At 38.9% G+C, this 24,101-nt stretch overlaps 1 protein-coding gene across 8 annotated transcripts in view; it reads left to right on the forward strand.

Annotated features, from left to right (window-relative positions):
* LOC148844480 (uncharacterized) overlaps window positions 1-24,101 on the forward strand; it is a 62,958-nt gene that overhangs the window by 12,633 nt on the left and 26,224 nt on the right. For 5 of the 8 annotated variants that reach the window (XM_088954694.1, XM_088954693.1, XM_088954691.1 and 2 more), the window contains 6 exons: window positions 4,171-4,287; window positions 4,729-4,779; window positions 20,184-20,273; window positions 20,364-20,510; window positions 20,726-20,836; window positions 22,478-22,546. In XM_088954694.1, the coding sequence (XP_088810820.1) occupies window positions 4,171-4,287; window positions 4,729-4,779; window positions 20,184-20,273; window positions 20,364-20,510; window positions 20,726-20,836; window positions 22,478-22,546 (585 nt within the window). Of the gene's footprint in view, window positions 1-4,149; window positions 4,288-4,728; window positions 4,780-20,183; window positions 20,274-20,363; window positions 20,511-20,725; window positions 20,837-22,477; window positions 22,547-24,101 lie in introns of all 8 variants that reach the window. The other 3 variants (XM_088954690.1, XM_088954688.1, XM_088954689.1) reach the window with 1 other exon arrangement.

Here is a 24,101-nt window from a genome sequence, read left to right on the forward strand (position 1 = left end):
GAAAGAATGTAAAAATGGAAGATTCTCAATCAAACCATGTTATTTGGCTCTCAGCAGATCCAATACAGATTTAAAATCAGATTAAAGGTATTTGGGGAAACCCGGTTCCACCAAGAGTTGAGGATTTGGCATGGCTCATTGACATGGATAGTGGTTGGACAGTTTATCACCTGAAATCAAGAGGATTCCAAATGGCTAATAGATGCTGTCTATGTGAGGAGCGGGAAGAAAATGTCAGACATTTGTCTATTTTCTGCAAGTTCTCTGGCTTCATGTGGAAAATGTTTACTGCTATGTTTGGAGTGGCCCTTTGTTCTCCCTCTGCTCAGTTTTTTTCCAGTTAAGGAGTTATGGACTAGGCCTTTTCCCCCTGAAATTACTTTGTTCTGCTGGAAGTATGAAAATTTCAGAGCAACAGAGGGATGAGCTTTGGTGGAAAGAATGTAAAAATGGAAGATTCTCAATCAAACCATGTTACTTGGCTCTCAGCAGATCCAATACAGATTTAAAATCAGATTAAAGGTATTTGGGGAAACCCGGTTCCACCAAGAGTTGAGGATTTGGCATGGATCATTGACATGGATAGTGGTTGGACAGTTGATCACCTGAAATCAAGAGGATTCCAAATGGCTAATAGATGCTGTCTATGTGAGGAGCGGGAAGAAAATGTCAGACATTTGTCTATTTTCTGCAAGTTCTCTGGCTTCATGTGGAAAATGTTTACTGCTATGTTTGGAGTAACTAGCTTTCAACCAGCTTCAGCTGCAGAATTTTTGTCTACATGGCCTAGACTGGGTGGAAGCAAGAAGGCAAAGGTGATATGGAGCTGCATCCCATTTGCAATATGCTGGAACATATGGAAGGAGAGGAATAGAAGAATATTCGAGGATAAAGCTGGCAGTATGGACAGGATGATAGCTGCTCTTAGCAGATCTGTGGAAGATTGGATCTTGGTTCTTCCAGAGCTTAGGCAAATTGATAAGGACTTGGGGAATAAGTTGGGGGAGGGTTTGGGTTTTCAAATATGTAATGTGGAAAATTTAATTTTTATTTATAATCTGTTGTGTATCTGGGTGATGACTTGCCACCTATCAGGTTGTAACCTTTTTCTGATTTAATGAAAGTTTTTATGTACTTTAAAAAAAACTTTGGACTGTTTGTAGAAGATAAAATCTTTTTATTTTTTTATTTTTTTGTGCTTGTCCCCTAATTGGTGTTATTTTACAAAGCTAATGGTGAGGATTGCTTCCACTTACTAATTTCCTGCTCTTATGCTTTGTCTATTTGGGATTGGATTTTTGCCTTGTTTGGATGTAGGTGGAACCAGCTTGCAGATACAAGTCTGCTTTTTGATTCATCGGTCTTTGCATGGCCCATCAAAAGAGGGAGTATTATGTGGAAATGTATCAGAGCCGTGGGAAGAAAGGAATGCAAGAATTTTCCATGAAAAGGAGTGCATCTTAACAAGGGCAGTTCACTAGCTGAAAACTTTGGATTCTTTCCACTTGTTCTCCTTTGATGACCTTTGGAGGAATTGGTTAGTAGTGACAAATAGTTCCTCTAGGAAAGAAAAGGTCAATGTATTTTGGACACCATTGTCTGACGATTGGGTAAAATTGAATTTTGATGGAAGCAGTTAAGGAAACCCTGGCCTCTCAGGCATAGGAGTTGTCTTGAGAGATAAGGACAGCAACATCTTAGCTTATACTCTGGTTCAGTGGGAGTAGGAGACTCAGTCAAGACTGAATTATTGGCGGCTCTACAGGGTATTTAGATAGCAAATCAAATAGGAGTTGAACATCTTCTAATTGAAGGAGATTCTAAGATTGTTGTGGGCTGGTTAGCAGACCCAGGATTAGTCATTTGGTGCTAGAAGGATCTCCTAAAGAAAGCAAGCTGGCTACAAACATGTCTGTTAGCTCACATTGGGTGAGCAGGTCAGTAAATGCTTTGGCTGATTATCTTGCTAAACAAGGGGTATTGACTATTGAGGTAACAGCTGTACTGGGCAACATTGTAATGTCATGTTTCTAGTGCGCTGTTTGGTTTTTACACTTTACTCTCAAGGGAGGTTGCACCTCATGCCTCTTCTTGGGGTGCTTGTAACTTTTATTATATATCATTAACAAATCATTTCTCAATTATCAAAAAATATTTGGCGCTTTCTCTGATTTCTAAATCTTCTTAGTTCTTACCACAAGAGTAGTCTTCCTAAATTCCATCAAATCCTTATACTCCTCTTCTCATTGATCCTTTTCAATTCCAGCACCATGTTCTTTTCAAAAATCTGTGCTCAGAACTTCATCCTTTCACAATACCTTCAAGTCCATCTGATCTCTGGTCATCATATCTGTCTTCATCCTTTATAATATTTTCTTCTGATCATGTATCAGACTCTCTCAAAGTATGCTTTGGTAATCAGACCCTCTCAAAATCCAACAAAGTAAGCTCTGAATCTAGGGGAAATCTAGATATAGTTCCTGGTTTTCTTCTAGTAGCAGAGAACTACAAGAAAATAAAGAGAAAAGAAGAAATCACATGTTTCTCCAACACTGATTTCAAAAGAACAAAGAAGTAGACAGTTGTCTAAGGAAGAAGGAAACTTAGTTTATTCATTCATTGAGTCTCATATCTGAACAGAATTATATATATTTATAGAACTCTCTTCTTGACTGAAATAGAAACCCAGAACTTGGAAACTACCGAAACTCCAGAAACAGAAATTTCTAACATAGAAACTAGAAAAATATTGCTACTTTATTCTTAGGCCCGATTGGTGTGAGACTCTTTAAGGGCTGAAGTTATGGTTGTAATGGAAGGTGTGCAGAGGGCAAAAGAAATGAATGTGAAAAAATTGACTATTGAATACTGGTAAAAAAAACTGACTATTGAAGGAGATTCAAATTCATAAAAAAAAGGAGATTCAAAACTGGTGGTTGGATGGCTACATAAGAGGGAGGCTGCATTGTGGTGTTACAGTAATGAAGTGAACAGGTTCAGGTGGTTGACTAGAAATATGGAGGCGAGGGTTTCTTGGATCCCAAGGGAAGATAACAGCTTGGTGGATACTCCATCAAAGCAAGGGATAGAGAACGGGTTAATGTTCTTGGCACAGTCATAAAAGTAAAAGGACATTATAGGGTAGAGATAAGACTCCTTATCTCTACAAAAGAACTTGTACAACTAATCTTCACTTTATATTGATAAAATTTTGCTTGTTATTGATAGGAAGACTGATAATAGAAAGTTTCAACACAGAAACCAGAAAATATAAACTTCTAACATAGAAACCAGAAAAATAAAAACTCCTAAAATAGAAAGCAGAAAATAGAAACTCTTAAACATTTTTTTATCAGCAGCTCTTCAACAGTTGCAAAGAAACTATCTGCTTCCAAATCTTGGTGAAGCTTTGGTGGAACCATTGATCATTCTTCCTCCTTTTATATGTTTTGGTAACTTCGGGATGCTCAAATCTCTCTAAGAATTGCTTTTCTGCATGTTCTATTGTTGTTGAAGGTTGAACTATATCACAAGGTAACCAATATGACCTTCATGTGTCCATATTCAATGGGCTGAAGGAACTGCTGCTGTTATAACTCTTAGCTGTGGATGAGGCACCATGTTGCTTTCAATTTCCCATAGAAGCTGACCAGGCAACGATGCACCCCTACCTTGTTAAATCACTCTTCTAAATCCTCAGTCTAAACAGGCAAAATGAATGGTGAATCCTCAGAAACCTCCTTTGGCTTTTCCTTGTGTAGTATGTTGCTCCCTTATTGAAAATCCCCCTCTTACCACCTGTATTTATCAATAAGCATCTTCTTTCTAACATAGGCAGTCAATAAATCATACACATTTAAGAAGGATATCTTTAGCCTGATTGTTAACCTGAAAATAACTGATTTGAACTATGATTTATTTTTCTTCTGAATTTTTTTGCACCTAACTTTCATTGTGTTTGTATTGGTGATACTTAATGTTCTTGCGGTTACCATTTGTGTCAGCAGCTTTATTTTGTGTTAGCAACTTCACGTTCTCTATCTAGTGCTTCATGAGTAAATGTGAATAAATTGGTGTAGCATATATTGTTAATATGTGAATGTGCCGGACTTGACAATCAATTTTTTTTGTTGACATATGTTGACATAGGTTAGTGCCTCTTATGAGCAGGCTCTGCTGGATGCTCGCAAGCTTATTGAGCGTGAAATGGAAAGGTTTAAAGTCTGTGAAAAGGAAACTAAGACAAAAGCCTTCTCAAAAGAAGGGTTGGGTCAACAACCTAAAACTGTAAGTTATTCTCTGTCCTACCTTTAGTCCTGCAAATATTATATTGGGACTCCAATTGCTGATTGCTGACATTACTAATAAGATTTGAACCTTGTAGTTGCAAACTTATAATTGACATGTTTGTGGCACTTATTCATTGGATCATGGCATGTTTATCCTGTTTCACTTTTTAATGTTTTTTTCCTATTTATGCTAGTGTATTTTCATTCTATTTGGAAAATTCATAGAGCTTTGACCTGTTTGATTATACTAGGAATTAGGAAACCAGGAATATTTCTTATAGCTTATTTCTTTATGTATTTTTTTTTCATTCCGGGTTTTAAATAGTTTTACTTTCGTTGCCTTCTTTTTTAAGCATGAAATTCTAATATTTATTTGTATATCATCTTTAAATTTTATTGCTTTCGTCATTGTTTCTCATTATCAACCATTTCATGACAGGATCCAAAAGAGAAAGCAAAATCAGAGACAAGGGATTGGTTGAACAATGTGGTATAGGACATACTCTTTCCTTTTGTCTTTCTCTCTTTTATCAACCTATATTCTTGTGAAAGTTTGGCAGACCAGTGCAAAATGTTTGCTCTGCAATCATTGTATAACTGCCTATAATCTTCATCTATGTCCATGTGTCTGTACCCGTTTGTTATAGCCTTGTTTACGCAATCAGCTCAGCTATCTAGGACCCATGTGAACTACTGTTAAGCATAATAAATAGAGACCTTTCTTTGATGTACTAATTATATTATATTATATTAGCATTTTGAGATGGATTTCACATAATAAATAGTCATTGACAACAGAGATGTTGAACTGTTCAGATCTGAGGGGAGGAAAGAGGGAAAATGATTCTTGATAGCAAGGTTCTAAATATTGATATGCCCAATATGCCGGTATGGGCGTATAGGGCTGTATTGGTACTGTTTTTTATACTTTTTACTTTTTTACTAAACCGGTTCAGGGTGGCCGGTTTAAGGCTCCTCCACCCCCTGAACCGATCAGAACCCCGATACACCCTCTGTAGGGCGTATTGGGGTGCTCCCGATACGATACGTGTCGATGTTTTGAACCTTGCTTGATAGAAATGAAAATTACAAAAATGCTTTTTCTTAGTGGTTTCTTTTATAATTTTTTTTTGATAAATGAGTGAAATTTTATTAAACCAGCAAATAAGAGTTACATGCAACCCGTGGAAAGGCACGAGATGCGACCTTTCCTTTAAAGCTAATTACAAAATTATAAGTACAAAAGAAATTACACTGAAGCCCAAAATAAAGTATCTCGGGAAACCCCTTGTTTTGCAAGTGAATCAGCCAATGGGTTTGCTGATCTGCCTACCCACTGAACTCTGATTGTCATATTCCTTGTTAACCATTTAGCCTTTTTGAGAAGATCTCCAAAACCCCAAATCACAGTGTCTGGATCCTTCAGCCGACCCACTATCACCTGGGAATCCCCTTCAATAATCAGATGCTCTATGCCTAGCTGATTTGCAAGATGGATTCCTTGTACAACAGCTAGTAATTCGACCCTTAAAGAGTCTCCCACACCTGCAGGACCTGAGTACAAAGATATCACATTACTATCTTTGTTTCTCATCACTCCTCATATGCTTGAAGGTCCTGGATTTCCTCGGCTACTTCCATCAAAGTTCAGCTTGATAAACTCCTCCCCTGGTGGCATCCGTTCAACCCCATGCATGTCCTTCTTGGTAGAAGTATTAGCCACTGATAACCAACTTCTCCATAGGTCATCAAAAGAGTATGCATCAAAGATCTTTAGAGTTTTCAGCCACCCAATTGCCCTTGTCAAAATACATTCTTTAACTTCCGAGAAGCTGCTCTTATGCACTTTCACATAATTCTCTCTCTCTTTGTGTGCCATTAAAAAATAGACGGACTAAACAACAAACTAGTATCAAATGGTAGGTTCCACCTACACTCAAACAACGTAAGAATCCAATTCCATAAAGCAGTAGCAAAGGAGCAAAAGATCAATAAGTGGTGACAGTCCTCATTTTGAGATTTACAAAGAACACGCCAATAAGGGGATAAGCACCAATTTTGTCTTCTCTTTTGTAGGTTTTCAAAGGTGTTAATCTTACCATAATAAACTTTCCAACAAAAAACAACAATCTTTGGGGGAATGGGCCTAGTCCAAAATTCTTTAACTAGGAAATTTTGAGGTGCAGAAGTGGAACAAAGGGATTTAAAGAAAAATGAGCAAGTGAACAAACAATTCGGGTTAGGGGTCCAAATTCTTGTTTCAGGTTTGAGGGGATCTAAACAAATAGACTCAAGTGAAGACAATAAATCTGAAACACAAGCACTTTCATCATCACGTAATCCTCTACGGAAACTAAAATCCTAGTTTAGGGCCAAAGAAGAATCTGAGAAAATGGGGTAGAATTAACATTATGTCCAGAATTAAAGGGAAGTTTATTATGGTAAGATTAACACCTTTGAAAACCTACAAAAGAAAAGACAAAATTGGTGCTTATCCCCTGATTGGCATGTTCTTTGTAAATCTCAGAATGAGGACTGTCACCACTTATTGATCTCTTGCTCCTTTGCTACTGCTTTATGGAATTGGATTCTTACGTTGTTTGAGTGTAGGTGGAACCTACCATTTGATACTAGTTTGTTGTTTAGTCCGTCTATTTTTTAATGGCACACAAAGAGAGAGAATTATGTGAAAGTGCATAAGAGCAACTTCTCGGAAGTTAAAGAATGTATTTTGACAAGGGCAATTGGGTGGCTGAAAACTCTAAAGATCTTTGATGCATACTCTTTTGATGACCTATGGAGAAGTTGGTTATCAGTGGCTAATACTTCTACCAGGAAGGACATGCATGGGGTTGAACGGATGCCACCAGGGGAGGAGTTTATCAAGATGAACTTTGATGGAAGTAGCCGAGGAAATCCAGGACCTTCAGGCATATGAGGAGTGATGAGAAACAAAGATAGTAATGTGATATCTTTGTACTCAGGTCCTGCAGGTGTGGGAGACTCTTTAAGGGTCGAATTACTAGCTGTTGTACAAGGAATCCAGCTTGCAAATCAGCTAGGCATAGAGCATCTGATTATTGAAGGGGATTCCCAGGTGATAGTGGGTCGGCTGAAGGATCCAGACACTGTGATTTGGGGTTTTGGAGATCTTCTCAAAAAGGTTAAATGGTTAACAAGGAATATGACAATCAGAGTTCAGTGGGTAGGCAGATCAGCAAACCCATTGGCTGATTCACTTGCAAAACAAGGGGTTTCCCGAGATACTTTATTTTGGGCTTCAGTGTAATTTCTTTTGTACTTATAATTCTGTAATTAGCTTTAAAGGAAAGGTCGCATCTCGTGCTTTTCCACGGGTTGCATGTAACTCTTATTTGCTAGTTTAATAAAATTTCACTCATTTATCAAAAAAAAATTATAAAAGAAACCACTAAGAAAAAGCATTTTTGTAATTTTCATTTCTATCAAGCAAGGTTCAAAACATCGACACGTATCGTATCGGGAGCACCCCAATACGCCCTACAGAGGGTGTATCGGGGTTCTGATCGGTTCAGGGGTTGGAGGAGCCTTAAATCGGCCCCCCTAAACCGGTTTTGTAAAAAAGTAGAAAGTATAAAAAACAGTATCAATACAGCCCTATACGCTCATACCGGCAGAAGTGGGAAATTCTGAGGTGCAGAAGTGGAAATTCTGAGGTGCAGAAGTGGAACAAAGGGATTTGAAGAAAAAGGAGCAAGTGAACAAACAATTCAGGTTAGGAGTCCAAATTCTTGTTTCAGGTTTGAGGGGATCTAAACAAATAGACTTAAGTGAAGACAATAAATCTGAAACACAAGCACTTTCATCATCACGTAATCCTCTACGGAAACTAAAATCCTAGTTTAGGGCCAAAGAAGAATCTAAGAAAATCTGAAACACAAGCACTTTCATCATCACACAATCCTCTACTAACTCTTCCTTATAAAGGTAAAGAGAGTAAAGAGAGGGAAAAAGGTCTTTAAGAGGTTGGTTGCCCACCCAAATGTCTTCCCAAAAAAGAACATTATGTCCAGAATTAACATGATACCTGACTAGATTGAGAAAATGGGGTAGAATTCCGTGAATGGCCTTCCAGGGTGTTGCAAGAGTCGCCCGTCGAGATACCCTAGCATCCCAACCGTTTTGCAAACAACCATGAATACTATTCACCACATTGTGCCACAACCTCTCTCTCTCTAACAGCCATCTCCAAAGCCACTTCCCTAGTAAAGCTTCATTCTTAAGAATTAGATTTCCCAATCTTAATTCCCCTTCTTCCTTACTTCTGCTGACTATCTCCCGCCTAATCAAGTGATCCTTCTTCTCTTCCCCTGGCTCCCACAAGAAATCCCTCATCACCTTTTTTGGCTTCTTGGCTTCCCTTGAGGGTATCTTGAATATAGAAAGAAAATAAGCCGGAAGACTAGCGAGTGTCGCCCTAATCAAGGTCACTCTACCCTCTATCGAAATGTAATTTTTTTTTCCAAGCAACCAACCTCTTTTCAAACTTTTCCACAATTGGATACCAGAACTGACTTTCTTTTGGGTTAGATCCTAATGGAAGGCCCAAATAGGTTAAAGGCCAATCAGATATGGAACACTCTAGAGAACCTGCTATAGCCTCTACCTCCCAATCTTCCAAATTGATTCCCACCACACAACTTTTGTCAAAGTTAATCGATAGGTTTGAAGTAGACTCAAAGAATTTAATAAGATCTTTTAGGTTCCTCACTCTCCTTAAGTCTCTCCCTTCACAAAAGATGATGATATCATCAGCAAACTGAAGATGAGTCATTGTGACATTATTCCTACCTATCCTCCAACCTCTTATCAGCCCTTCCCTATCTGCTTTAGAAATCATTCTACCGAGCACATCTGCCATAAGTGTGAACAAAAAGGGGGAAAGAGGATCTCTTTTTCTGAGCCCTCTACGTGTTGGGAAGAAGTCCTTGATCCCTCCATTAACTAGAGCTGAAAATTGGCAAGATGTTATGCATCTGCTCACCCATCTACACCATCTATCCCTAAATCCACATTTACTTTGCACTTCTAATAGAAAATCCCAATCCACTGAGTCATAGGCCTTCTCAATGCCCAACTTACAAATAAAACTTTGATTGCTAGATCTCCTCATTTCCTCCACGCATTCATTTGCTATAAGGATCTGATCTATAATTTGCCTATCTTGGATAAAAGTACCTTGGGTTTGAGTAATGAGAGATGGAAGGACCTTTTTAATCCTTAAAGAAAGCACTTTTGCCACAATCTTATAGATGCCGGTCAACAAACTAATCGGCCTGAAATCTTTAGGGTGTTTGGCATCTAATCTCTTTGGGATGAGAGCTAAGAACGTGGCATTAGCTTCGCAACTAATCACATGGTTGTTTTCAAACTCCCTAAACACCTCAAACAAATCTTCTTTAATAATGTCCCAACACTCTTGATAGAAAGCCATGGTAAAACCATCTGGTCCAAGAGCCTTTGACCTGTCCGTAGAGAAAACAACTTGTCTTATCTCTTCCTCTTCAAAGTCTCTTTCCAACCAAGCTGCCTCACTGACTGATAGATCTGGCCAATCTAGATCTTCCATTCTCACCCTTCTCTCCAACGACCTACTCAAAATGGATTTAAAGTGAGTTACAAAGCAATTGGCTATCTCCTCTTGTGACTCAATTTCTACTCCTTCAACCTCAATCTTGGTCACAATTTTTTCTCCTTCTCCCATTGGCCATAGCATGAAAGAACTTGGTCTTCCCATCCCCTTTTTTGATCCATTGATGCCTAGATTTTTGCCTCCAAGATATCTCTTCCCTCAATAGAACCTCTTCCATACGGAGTTGTTATTTTTGGAAAATGATGGCTTTGAAATTAGACTCATCCCAGAAGAAGCACTCTCAACTACCCAAGGAAATGGAGTTTACCGCAGCTATTATAGAGGAGAGGCAGGGGATACCGGTTCCAAAATATGCTCCCAGTTCACTAGAGCAGTATGGCATCGATAGAGGACTAGAGGAACAGAACGCATCTCGATCACCGATCGCAGAGTCATCAATCAGGGGACAATACCTAAAGACAGATTCTGACGCAAGGACTAAAACAACATTGACTGAACACAATGGGAACCCACAATCACCTATTCTGGAAGGATTAACCGTGACCTTATCCCCCATGTGTCGCCTCTCCGGAGTCATTTCCCCCTTCCCACAACCTATCAGGTAATCTTGTCAATTCATTTTTTGATACTGATGTGGGTTTTTTGCCTGGAACAGGTACCTATGCAGCTCAACTTGAAGCAACAGCCATGGATAGATAGTTTTTAAGTGGGGACAGGGAGACAAAGAACAAGCGAAAGAGGTGAGGAAGAGGAAATCCCAAGAAAAGGAATTAGAGAAGATCTGGGATCAGATCTGTATGTATTTGGAGGAGTACAAGAAAAAAGAGGAAGTGGTAGGAAAATATGAGGCTCAAGAAGCTTTAGTAAAAACAGGGGTTCAAAGCAACAAAAAAGTTGGGGATGAATCAATATTGGGAAAGATGCAGAGGGAGGAATTAGAGAGGATTTGGGGACAAATTTGTGCTTTCCTTGAGGAGTATAGGCAAAAAGAGGAATCTTTGGAGGAAAATCAAGGAATTGCGGAAGGGTGGAACATAACAAAAGCAATCTTAAGTAGATATGGAACAATAAATGACCGAATGAAGAAGAAAAGATCAGAGGTGGAAAGGTTGATCTTAGATATAAAAGGAGATTTAGAATTTAGCGGAAGAGGGGAGAGAAGGAAAGCCTCCAAGTAGGGGCCTAATCTCAGAAGGGGAAGTCAATTCTCTTATCTCCATGAAAATCATCAGTTTGAATGTGAGGGGCTTGGGGATTGCTAGGAAAAGAAGGCTTATTAAGGATCTCCTTAGAAGAGAAAGGCCAGATATAGTGATGCTACAAGAGACCAAATTAGCTAATATTGATAGAAGATGGGCAAGAAGCATATGGAAATCTAGAGGAATAAGTTGGGTTTCAGCACCTTCTTGGGGGGCTTCGGGAGGCATTGCCACTTTTTGGAGAGAGGATATGGTGGAGGTTTTGGAGGAGCTAATAGGTAATTTTTCAGTGTCGTTAAAATTCAAGATGGTAGAGGATGGATTTACTTGGGTACTAACTAATGTGTACGGACCAAACAACTATAGAGAAAGGAATGATTTTTGGGAAGAACTTTATGGGATTCAAGGGATTTGGGATGGCCTGTGGCGCTTGGGGGGGAGTTCAATGTAATTCGTTGTTCGAATGAATGAAATAACCCCCAACAGGTCATTACAACTAGCATATGGAGATTCAATGATTTCATTAATAATTGTGAACTGAAGGAACTTCCATTGTTGCAAGCCCTCTATACTTGGTCCAACTTTCAAGAGACACCAACCTGCTCCAAGTTAGATAGGTTCCTTTTCAATGAAAGCTGGGAAAGCAAGTGGGAGGACTTGATAACAAGAGCTCTACCTAGAGTCACATCTGACCATTGCCCCATTGGCCTAGGACAAGAGCCGCTTAGGCAAGGACCCCGACCCTTTAGGTTTGAAAACATGTGGTTAACTCACTCGGGTTTTGTAAAGAAGGTTGATGAATGGTGGAGAGAAGACCTACGGGGGGTGAAGTGGAAAGGAGTAAGATTTCTTAAAAAACTAAAAAGTTTGAGAGCACATGTGAAGGATTGGAATAGGGAGCATTTTGGAAGAATAGAAGAATTGAAATCCACTTTGATGACCCAAATAAAGGAATTCAATGCAAAGGAATCCCAAAGAGTCATAAACTCTCAAGATAGAGATCAGAGATGGAACTGAAAAGAGAGTCAGATGTAGTCATTTTGAGAGAAGAAATTTCTTGGAGACAGAAGTCTAGATGCAGGTGGCTCAAGGAAGGAGATGGGAATACTAAATTTTTTCATGAACTAGCCAATGGAAGGAGAAGGAAGAACCTAGTTTCCAAACTGGAAGTGGATGGACTAGTCATTGATTCCCAAGAGAGGATAGCCAATTGTTTTGTTGACCATTTCAAATCCATATTAAGGAAGCCCCTAGGTCCTAGTGTGGAGTTGGAAGGTGTGACCTGGCAGAGGCTTCCAGAAGAGAGTAGAAGTTGGCTAGAAAGGAATTTTGAGGAGGAAGAAATAAGCAAAGCTTTCTTCTCCATGAACAGAACTAAAGCACCAGGGCCGGACGGTTTCACAATGGCTTTCTTTCAAGATTGTTGGGACATAATCAAGGAAGACTTGATTGAGGTCTTCAAGGAATTCGAGGATAATTCAGTGATTATTCGTGGAGTTAACGCTACTTTTTTAGCCTTAATTCCCAAGAAGAAAGAGGCCAAGCATCCAAAGGACTTTCGACCTATTAGTTTGGTGAATAGTGTATACAAGATTGTGGCTAAGGTCTTAATCTTTGGATTAAAAAGGTGCTTCCTTGTCTTATCAACCAAGCCCAAGGAGCTTTTGTTCAGGGGAGACAAATAGTAGATCAGATCCTAATAGCAAATGAATGTGTGGAGGAGATGAGGAGATCGGGTCGTAAAGGTTATGTTTGTAAATTAGATCTTGAAAAGGCTTACGACCTAGTGGATTGGAGATTCTTATTACTCGTGCCAAGGAAGCGTGGGTTTGGGGATAGATGGTGCAAATGGATAAACGGTTGCCTTTCCTCTTGCCATTACTCCATCTTAGTCAATGGGGTAGTTAACGGTTTCTTCCCAACTAGCAGGGGTCTGAGACAAGGTGACCCCATGTCACCTTTCCTATTCACTTTAGTTGCTGATGCTTTTAGTAGACTTCTCTTAGAAGTGGACAGGGCCGGATCCTTAAGAGGGTAGAGAATAGGTAGAGATAGAGTTTCAGTAACCCATCTTCAATTTGCAGACGACATAATAATCTTTTGTGATGGTTGTGATCTGATGGAGGTAAGAAATCTGAAGGATTTGATAATTCACTTTGAGAGGGCCTCAAATTTGAAGATAAATTTTTAGAAAAGTTGTGTTGTGGGAATAAATTTGAGTAAAGAGGAGATGGAGTTTATAGCATCCTTGTTAGATTGCACTTGGTCTTAGTAGCCTCTATCCTACCTAGGACTTCCCTTAGGCGCAAATCCAAAAGAAAGTAGGTTTTAGAACCCGGTGGTGGAAAAGTTTGAAAAAAGATTGACAACTTGGAAGAGAAACTATATTTCCATAGGAGGTAGAGTTACTTTGATTAAAGAAATTCTAGCCAATTGCCTTTATACTTCCTGTCAGTCTTTAGAATTCCTAAAAGGGAGGCAAAGAGGTTGGAAAAACTGATGAGGGACTTCTTATGGGAACTTGGGGAGGAGAAAAGAGATCACTTGATTAGGTGGGAGGTGGTGAGTAGAAGCAAAAATGAAGGAGGCCTAGGCTTAGGGAATGTTGTGAGTAAGAATGAAGCTCTTTTAGGTAAGTGGCTTTGGAGGTGGCCCTTGGAGAGGGAGAGGTTGTGGCATGAAGTAGTGAAGAGTATCCATGGTTGTTCTGAATCAGGTTGGGATGCGGAGGTATCCTGAAGGGCTTCGCTCACAACACCTTGGAAGGCTATTTATGGCATTCTCCCAAAGTTCCTCAGATTTGTAAGGTATGATGCTTGTTCTGGAAACCCCATTCTTTTTTGGGAAGATATTTGGGTGAGCACTCAACCCCTAAAAGACTGCTTTCCTTCTCTCTATTCCATCTCCCTCTTTAAAAAGAATCCAATTTCATGGTTTCTTCCCCCCCCGGTTTTCCCTTTGGATTTAAACTGGAATTTTGGGTTTCGAAGAGGGTTAAGGGATGAAGAACTTCTTTGCGTTTCAGAGCTCTTGTTGCTTCTAGACTCAGTGTGCCTGGACCCCCCTAACCTGGACAAAAGGGTTTGGTCTCTAACCTCGGTTGGCCCCTTCACTTGTGCTTCTTTCTTTAAAGCCCTCTGCTCTAATCCCTCCTCTAAGGTGTTCCTTGTTAAAGAGGTCTGGTCAAGGCCAATTCCTCCTAAAATAGCAGTGTTCTGTTGGGTAGCCTACTTGGGTAAGATCAATATGGTGGAAAACTTGCAAAAGAAGAAACCTTGTGTTTGTTCCCAAATTGGTGCTTCTTGTGTAAAGTGAAGGGTGAGGACTGTAACCATTTATTGATATCGTGCTCTTTTGCTGCCAATATTTGGAACTACTGGGTTGTTGCACTATTTTGGTGCAGGTGGAACTTGCCCTCCGAAGTAAATTTACTGTTCATTCTGGCTGCCTTTGTGAGGTTGACAAAAAAGGGAAGCTAATGTGGAAATGTATCAGAGCCGCTACCTTGCGGACTTTATGGGAGGAGAGAAATGCTAGAATATTTCAAGAAAAGGAAAGAAGTCTTGCTGAAATCAAGGAATGCATAATGACAAGGGCAGTCTTGTGGCTAAAATCTTCACACTTGTTGGCAGATTACTCGTTTGATGATTTATGGAGAAACTGGGCAGCAGTGGCTTCTATAGTCTCCACAAAGAACAAGTCACAAGCTGAATGGGAATCCCCACCGGATGGAGTGGTAAAACTGAATTTTGATGGTAGCTGCCAAGGTAACCCAGGGCCATCTGGAATAGGAGGGATTCTGAGAGACAAAGATAGCAACATGTTGTCTTTATTTTCAGGACCAGTGGGTGTTGGTGATTCTGTAAGGGCAGAGATACTAGCAGCGGTACAGGGTATACAGATGACCAGTCAACTTGGAGTGAATAATTTGATAGTAGAAGGGGATTCCAAGGTAGTAGTGGGTTGGTTGACAAGTCCAAAGATAGCTTGTATGGGCTACAGTGATCTGTTAAAGAAAGTTAAATGGCTGACAAGGAATATGTCAGTCAGGTTTCAGTGGGTCAGCAGACCAGCAAATGCAATGGCTGATTCTTTGGCCAAGCAAGGGGTGTCAAGGGGAGATCTGTTTTGGGCCACTTTGTAACACTGTTTCAGGCTTGTGTTTGTTTAGTGTTTATGACTCAGTCCTAGGGGGAGGTAACACCTCGTGCCTCTTCCTAGGCTGAATGTACTACTATTTTTTGAATTAATAAAACTACTCTCATTTATCAAAAAAAAAAAAAAAGAACCTCTTCCAAATCCTTCAACTTCCATCTCAATTCTCTTTCTTGTGCACTCATGGTCATTTGGTGTTCCTTTAAATCTAAATCCTCGATTTGGGATGTCAATCTGGCTTTTAATTCTTCCAATCTCCCAAATTCCTCTCTGTTCCAATCTCTTATTTTGGATCTCAGACTTTTTTAATTTCTTGTGGAATCTAACCCCTTTCCACTTTACTCCCCTAATCTCTTCTCTCCACCACTCCTTCACTTTATGCACAGAGTCCGGGTGTGTCAACCACATGTTCTCGAACCTAAAGGGTTTAGGTCCAATCCCAAAAGTCTCTTGGCCTAACTCTATAGGGCAATGATCCGAGGTAACTCTAGGCAGAGCTCTAGCCACCAAACCCCTCCAGTGTGCTTCCCAACTTTCATTGAAAAGGAATCTATCCAGTTTTGAACAAGATGGATTCTCTTGGAAGTTGGACCAAGTGAAGCTAGCATGTAGCATAGGGAACTCCTTCAAAGTACAATTGTTGATAAATTCATTGAATCTCTCAATCTCCTCATGCTAGTTGTTATAGGTTGTTGAGGATTATTTGACTCATTAAGAAATCTTATTGCATTGAAATCTCCACCCAAGCACCAAGGGCCTTCCCAAAGTCCTTGAATTCAATAGAGCTCTTCCCATAGTTCATTCCGCTCTCTGTAATTATTCGGCCCATACACATTGGTTAATACCCAAATGAAACCATCTTCCATCATCCTGAACTTTAGTGATACAAAAAAAATTACCTATCAGCTCCTCTAATGGTTCTACCACATCCTCTCTCCAAAGAGTAATTATCCTCCCAGAGGCTCCCCAAGAGGGAGTTGAGCACCAACTCACACCTCTTGCTTTCCACACATTTTAACCCATTTTCTGTCTAGATCAGCTAGTTTGGTTTCTTCTATCAATACAATGTCAGACCTTTCCTTCTTTAACAGATCTTTTATCACCCTCCTTTTTCTTGCACTTCCTAGACCCCTCACATTCCAGCTAATGATCTTCATCAGCTCGATTGTAGAAAGATACCCTCCACACTTTCCATTTTCCTTTACTTTAGAGCCTTCCTCCTCTCCCCTCTTCCACTAAATTCTAAGTCCCCTTCTATGTCTGAAATTAATCTTTCCACCTCGGACCTTTTCTTTTTTTTTTTGCTTTTGATTGTTTCTTTTCCTAACATCACTGATTTACCCCGTCCTTTCTTCTCATAACAGTTACTCTCTAAGGGTTCTAGTTTTTTTGGTGTTGCCTCCAACAACTCCTCTATCTGTTTATATTCCTCCAACAAAACAATGATTTTCTCCCAAATTCTCTCCACTTCCTCCACTTCCTCCACTTGTCTTTTTTCTAACAATGAAACTTCTTCCTCTGTTTCTAACCTCACCCTTTCAACTTCTATTCCTTCACCTCTGGCTGTTCTCTTCAGCTGTGATGCCAAGATACCTGTTTCAGGCACAAAACCCTGATTTGTAACAAAACCTGAATGGACAAACATACCTGGCCTGATAGGAGGGGAAAAGTCAACAGATTGTGTTGGGATATCAGTGATAGAATTCTGACCAGAACTCAACTTCTTCCTCTGTTTCTAACCTCACCCTTTCAACTTCTATTCCTTCACCTCTGGCTGTTCTCTTCAGCTGTGATGCCAAGATACCTGTTTCAGGCACAAAACCCTGATTTGTAACAAAACCTGAATGGACAAACATACCTGGCCTGATAGGAGGGGAAAAGTCAACAGATTGTGTTGGGATATCAGTGATAGAATTCTGACCAGAACTCAACTTCTTCCTCTGTTTCTAACCTCACCCTTTCAACTTCTATTCCTTCACCTCTGGCTGTTCTCTTCAGCTGTGATGCCAAGATACCTGTTTCAGGCACAAAACCCTGATTTGTAACAAAACCTGAATGGACAAACATACCTGGCCTGATAGGAGGGGAAAAGTCAACAGATTGTGTTGGGATATCAGTGATAGAATTCTGACCAGAACTCCTTCCCTTTGTTTGGTTTGGTTGTTGGGGTAAACTTGGTTTAATCAAAGCCTTATCAGTCCCTACAACTGGGGGTGACTTTGGTACAGTTTCCTTTCTGGGTGTTTTCTTGTAAGCCTTCAAAGAAGAAACCTGCCTCTCCAAGCCGAAACTCTTTACCTGCCTGTTTTTTTGAAAGGATTTGTTTGCAAGAATGGGTGTACCTTGATCATCCTTTAATGTTGCTGCTAAGTTCCCTTCATCCTTGTGTGGCACATCAGTTGTTGAAATCTCTAAGTTGTCAGCCTTGTCTTCCACCTTGTTCGCTTCTCCCCTTTTCCACCACCTTCCAACACACATATTTCTCTTGTTTAATAATATGCATTTGCGTGTTGGTTGCCCTAATTATCTCATAGACAATGATGATAGGCTAAAATGCCAAGGATTTGTCTATATGGATTGATTAGTCTGTACATGACTCTGCATTTGTTTGTTTGCTTGAATAGCTAGTGTGTGTATGTGCACATGAACAAATTCTGGGTTCTTGATTTTAATATTTTTTTCATGGATAACTATAAGCGTTTAGCCAAAGCTTTAATTGTTGGTTGCCAACCTGACTCAACCCTCTTACTTTATCTGGGCATGGGATTGTCGGTGTAAGACAAGCTCACATTGGTGGTGATGATCTTTATTAATTACAAAAAATAATGATGTACAAAAGAATGTATGTTTAGCACCCCGCAATTGTCAGCCCAAACATCCAAATCTTAGAGTATCTTGTCCTTTTACAATTCCCCAACCAGACAATCCATAGGGACGCTCCCCCAGTACCAGTCTTCCCTTTCTGCTCCTTATTCGACTAACTTGTCGACTAATGTGTTTGCTGATATTTGAACCCATTGAGCAATTGCTCCTCATCTTGCCAATTTCCTTATTTTCTTTACTCTATGGGTGTATTTCCCAGGCTCTCAATTTTGTTGTGGATCCACTCTACAATCTTGGAGTGACCTTCTAAATCGATATGGAAGCCAATTGTTAAAAGAATTGATAAGAAGCTGCCTCTTGGAAAGCCAAGTTTCTCTCTTATGGAGGCAAAATTACTTTGATCAAAAGTGTGATGTCTTCTCTCCCTATGCATTTACTCTTTTTGATCCAATACCAACTGGAGTGGCTAACATTATAGAAAGGAAAATGAGAGACTTTCTATGGAGAGGGTGGAGGGATGAGGAGAAGAAGTATAATTTGGTCAGTTGGAATAAGGTGCAGGCCTAAACATCAAGGAGGTTTGGGTGTGAGAGGGGTGAAAAATGTAAATATTGCTCTATTGGGAAAGTGGTTTTGGAGGTTTGGTGAGAATGAAGGGGGATTATGGAGGAGGGTGGTGGTAGCTAAATATGGATGAAGAAACATGGGATGGGACCCTGGGGGTACCAAATCAATCCTATGGATGCTTCGTTTGGAAAGGCATTGGGAAAGCCTATAATTCTTACTCTAAATGGTTGAGGTTCAAGGTTGGAGATGGACTTCGTGTGAAATTTGGGAAGGATGTATGGTGTGAAAATAGGCCATTGATAGAATCATGGAAAAATTTCCTGCTCTTTTTGGGCTTGCTGTGGATAAGGAAACTTGTGTGGCAGATTGTATGCAGATGCAGAATCGAAATGTGATATGGGTCCCTTAATTCAGAAGGAAATTGAATGATTGGGAGGTAGATTTAACATGGAAATGTTGCACAAACTGTATAGCACTCAAGTGGATATCAGAAGGAATGATAGAAGAGTTTGGAAGTGGGAAAAATCTGGAAACTTCTCATTAAATCTTTGTACAATTCTATTTCTAGATCTGAAGACCAGATGATCCTAGTCAAGATTATTTGGTGCAAGAATGTCCTCACTAAGGTGGTCTTTTTTGTGTGGGTGGCATATTTGAACAGGATACTAACCAGAGACAATCTGTTAAGGAAGGTATGCTGCTGGACTCCACCAACTGTGTTCTCTGTGGAGCAAACAAAATTAGTAAATCACTTATTTGCTGCATTGCAGATTTTCTTTTGAAATCTGGTCACAAGTCTGGAACTTATGTGAAGTGAAAAGCTGCTATCTGGAATAGGTGGTGGATTTTGTAAAGGGTTAGAGAGTTGGAGGTTTATCTAAGAGGGGAAACTGGCATGGAGTCAAATGCAAGAAGAACAAAAAGAGTTCTGTAGACACTTTCAGAAAATGGTGGGAAAAAATGTTTTCTTGGCTTGCTGTAAACATGTTGAAGATTGAAATTAAGCTCCCTTTTTGTATAGGATAATCTTTTTGTAAACAGGTTTTGAAGTATAAGGTTTTATGGGCAGTTATTGTAAAATCCCTGTGTGCAGCAACTTGTACGTGTTTTTTGGCTAATTTGATACTGTACCATTTCTCAATATATATAGTGGAGGAAGCAGCCTAGCTGTTCCCCTGACAGAATTGCGCTCTTCTACAACCAACAAAGTTTATCTTGGTTTTAATATTTTTCTGAAGGTTTTTTGAGTTTGCAGAAGTGGAAAGTATTGTAAATATGCTGCTGGCATTAAGGCATTGTTTTTCATGCCCTGAACTGTGGGAAATTACTGTCATCTTTTTCTTCTGTCATTTTTTATTCATACCCATGAACATCTTCAATGATGGCATTTTTGTGTTTTTTTTTTACATTTTTATTTTTGTTTCTTAATAGGTAATTTCTTTTCTCCATGCTTCTAATGTTCTAGAAAGTTATTTTAAAAACAACTTTATTTGTATTTTGCTTTAATCTTATTAATAGGTTTCAGAGCTGGAATCTCAAATTGATTGCTTTGAAGCTGATATTGAGGGCCTCTCTGTGAAGAAAGGGAAGGCAAGGCCACCCAGACTGGTATAACGAAAACAGCTTGTCTTAGAAGGTCCTGCTCTTTTTTTTTTTTTTTGTCTCTATTTTTATTAAAGAATGATCTTTGTTTTGCAGACTCATTTAGAGACCTCTATTGCTCGGCATAAAGCTCATATAATGAAGTTAGAGTTGATTTTGAGATTGCTGGATAATGATGAATTGAGTCCTGAGCAGGTCAATGATGTAAGAGACTTTTTGGATGACTATGTTGAACGCAACCAGGTGTGTATTACAGAGCAATCTAATTTCTTCATTTATTTGATTACTCCCATTGCAATCCATTTTCTTTCTATGTAACGTAAAGTTTTTGAATAATGAATACATGTTGCCTCTTTTTTTTTTTTTTTCATCTTACCTCTTTTTGGTTTTAATGTAAATGATGGATTTTGAATTGCCTGTTATAGTTTTGACTTTGTCACCTGTTGTCGTTTCTGCAGGAGGATTTTGAAGAATTCAGTGATGTTGATGAGCTCTACAGCTCTCTACCATTAGACAAAGTGGAGTCACTTGAAGATCTCGTAACAGTTGTTCCTCCTGGCCTTGCTAAGGTGCTGTTTGTTACCTAATAAATCTGAATATCTATCTTGTATCTAATGTAGGTCGCCATAGAGTGTCTTTTTTTTTGGATAAGTGTCACCATAGAGCATCTTGGATGAGCATTTTCTCAACCATAGCCTAGACTAAACTCTGAATAAGCCCAAACACCATCACCCAGAATTCAGGATGGATCTATTTGATTTGGGTAGAGAGCCAAGGTGAATCCTACTTCAAATGTACTCTGGTTTTGACTGGGCAGTTGTGATTGGACCCAGAATTAGTAGCCTCCTTATCAGCAATTCAGTATTATTACCTATCAGCATGTAGTTGCTTAAAGGTCATGTCCTAGATAGTGCTTATGAAGAAGTGTAAAAAGAACCTTAGATTTTCCATTTACTGGTTTATATCTAAAATTACCAAGTCAAGTTGAACATAGATGGGTGCTGCTTGGGGTAACCCTGGGTTAACAGGCATTGGTGGGGGCATTCAGAGATAGTTTTAGGTTTTTGGACCTATAGGAGTTGGCGATGCCATAAAAGCTGAAGCATTGCAGTCCTTTAAGGACTGAGGCTGGGTAGATACTTGATTTTAGCAACTTAGGGGGCATTCTACAATGTGAATTGTTTTTTCTTGTTGCTGGTTCCAAAAACAAATTAAAACCATCTCATTTGAAAGCAGATTGTTTCTTCAAACAAAAACACAAAAAGCATGTTCTTTGTTTGGTGTGTGTGTGTGTTTTGTTTTCAAAACTGAAACCAAAAACATGTTCTTGAATCTGGTTTCAAATGCATGTTTTCATCTGATTATTCAACATGGTGCTCCATTAATCATATAATTTCTATACTAGAAAATTCGTTTTTATTCTAAACACCAATATCTTATTGGTTCCATAAACATGTATTGTTTTTTGAAATAAAACCAACCTGTTTTTCCCTTTGAAAACAAAAATAGAGTTCAAAAACATGTTCTTGTTTTTTTGCTGACGTGGCAATTCCAAAAAAAATATGAAAACAAAAACATTCATGTTGTAGAAAGCCCTCTTAGTGGTGGTGGGGAAGCTCTAAGGTGGTAATACTGCTAATTAAGGAATAACAGCCAGGAGCTGTGGCCCTTTTTTGTAAGATGATTCCTTGTAATTAGGGAGGGGAACTGGGCAGGGAATAGGTTGCAGAGTGCCAGTCAACAATTTTTTGTGGTGCTTGGCACCTATTGTGTATAACTCATCATTTTTGTTACAAGCAATGAAACTCAACCATTACCAATAAAAAAGGGTAACAGAGAGTCAAAGACATTTCTTTTCCTTTTTTTTCCAAGAAGGGGAAAATAAATTTGAAAATGCTTTTGTCTTTGTGACTTTTGTGCCAATTTTCCTGAGTCATGTTTGGGAGGATGAGCTCTGTGGTGTCCACTCAGCAGTAACTTTGTCCAACTGCGTTGCTATTGTGCTTAGGATTTGGCATGTTTATATAGTGTCATATCTCATATGCTGTATGTTCAGACTTGAAAAATAATAGTTAATTAATTGCTTCCAATGTTTATCATTTTTGGTTCTGTTGATATAAGGCTGGATATATATTTATAACATGAAATGCTTTGGCCATTTATATGGATAAAGGAGATGGTTTTATCAAATAATGTTTTCTCTTTGATAGGGTGCCGGTTCTGCTAGTGCAGTTTTGAGCTTGAAGACTCCTATTGCAGCTTCAACAACTCAAATGCCGGTATGTATTCTTCTAAAGTTGAGAAAGGTATTCAAGTCCTACAAAAGTTTAAAATTTTAAAGAATTCCAGTTTCTATCATTAAGGACAGAAGTGCATGACTGTTTTGTTCCCTGGGAACTATTGCATGCCCGTTGTTGTATTAGGTGTCTAAAGCAAAAGCATGAAACCAGCTACACCTGACTCACATTACCCAAGTACCTCTGTTGACATGGCCCATGGGTTTGGGTATGGGATTTATGCTGGATTTGCCATAACTGTTAGCAATTTTTTTTCATGTCAACTTTTGGTGGATTGGGTATGTATCCTGTTAATTAGACACAGCAACCATAAATTATTAAACTATGTGCTAAAATGTATATTAAAATTAGAAGTTGAAGCTTGGATGTTTATACTGTACCAAGAATGCCTCCTTAGCCTCATAAAATATGTATTTTCTATAAACCATTATGTTATGGATTTTTAACTATGATACTACAATCTGATTTAAGTTTTATTTGGTTTGTTGTTGATGCTTTTTATTTTTTATTTTTATGTCAATGATTGTTTATCTTAATCAAACACAGATTACTCGCATGCTTGGAAATTAATATACATTGTCTAATGTATATGTGCCCATATACATTAGACCTTGTCCTGACTATGTGGGGTCAGCTACATGATTTGTCCATATATCAGTGCTAATTGATCGGTTAATTTAGCCAAGTCCCCATATCCTAAGGTTTTGATGTCAGACAAATCTGACTGTTGGATGCATACCTGTAGCTAAGTCCATGTAGCATAGGAAGCTACTCCTATTCTGGAAGGGGTGTTGCCAAGGTGTACTGAGGTGCAACTATAAACTGAGTTATATGTTCATGAGGTGTGAGGCATGAACTTCACCTTTTTACATTTCAAGTTAGAGACATGAGCATCGTGATTCATGAACATTATAAATGACTTGAGAAAAATCTGAAAGTTAAAAAATGTATCATTTTTTTAGTTATGTTACTGATTAGGCCCATAAACATAAGATGCTTTTTTCTTAATTTTAATTGTTACTGGTAAAAATGCAAAAACTTAATAATTACTGCTTATTATTTTTATTGAAAATGCTTTTTGTGAGGTTAAGGCCTCATTCTTCCATCCAGTGAAATGCCTCAATTTATCAAAAAATAAATAAATGAATAAGAGGAGAAAGAGATGCCTTGCCTTGTGCTTTAGGGGTTTAAACCCTTCTATTATGTCATTGTTTAGGCAAAGAAAATGCCCACATCCATAAAAAAAAAAAGAAAAAAGAAAAAAAGGCTTTCCTTCACCAAAATTTTTTTTTTGAAAATGTGAAGTATTGTATTAATATTCAAAAAGTATTACAAAGAGTAGACTGGACTATACATGTCTCTTAGCAAGGTATTAAGCAAAAGAACAACATGTCTTTATAGAATAACCAGCCACAATTCAGGCCTTCAAATTCCTTATGGCCTCAGCGGTCAGCACCAAGAAGACAACTTTCCTTTGATTCTCCCCAACAAATCAGGAATTGAAGTACTGGAGTTCTAACAGACCTTAGCATTCCTT

Source organism: Nelumbo lutea, chromosome 7 (genome assembly GCF_056320005.1).
Source record: "Nelumbo lutea isolate HS-2025 chromosome 7, American lotus-T2T, whole genome shotgun sequence".
NCBI classification, from domain to species: domain Eukaryota; kingdom Viridiplantae; phylum Streptophyta; class Magnoliopsida; order Proteales; family Nelumbonaceae; genus Nelumbo; species Nelumbo lutea.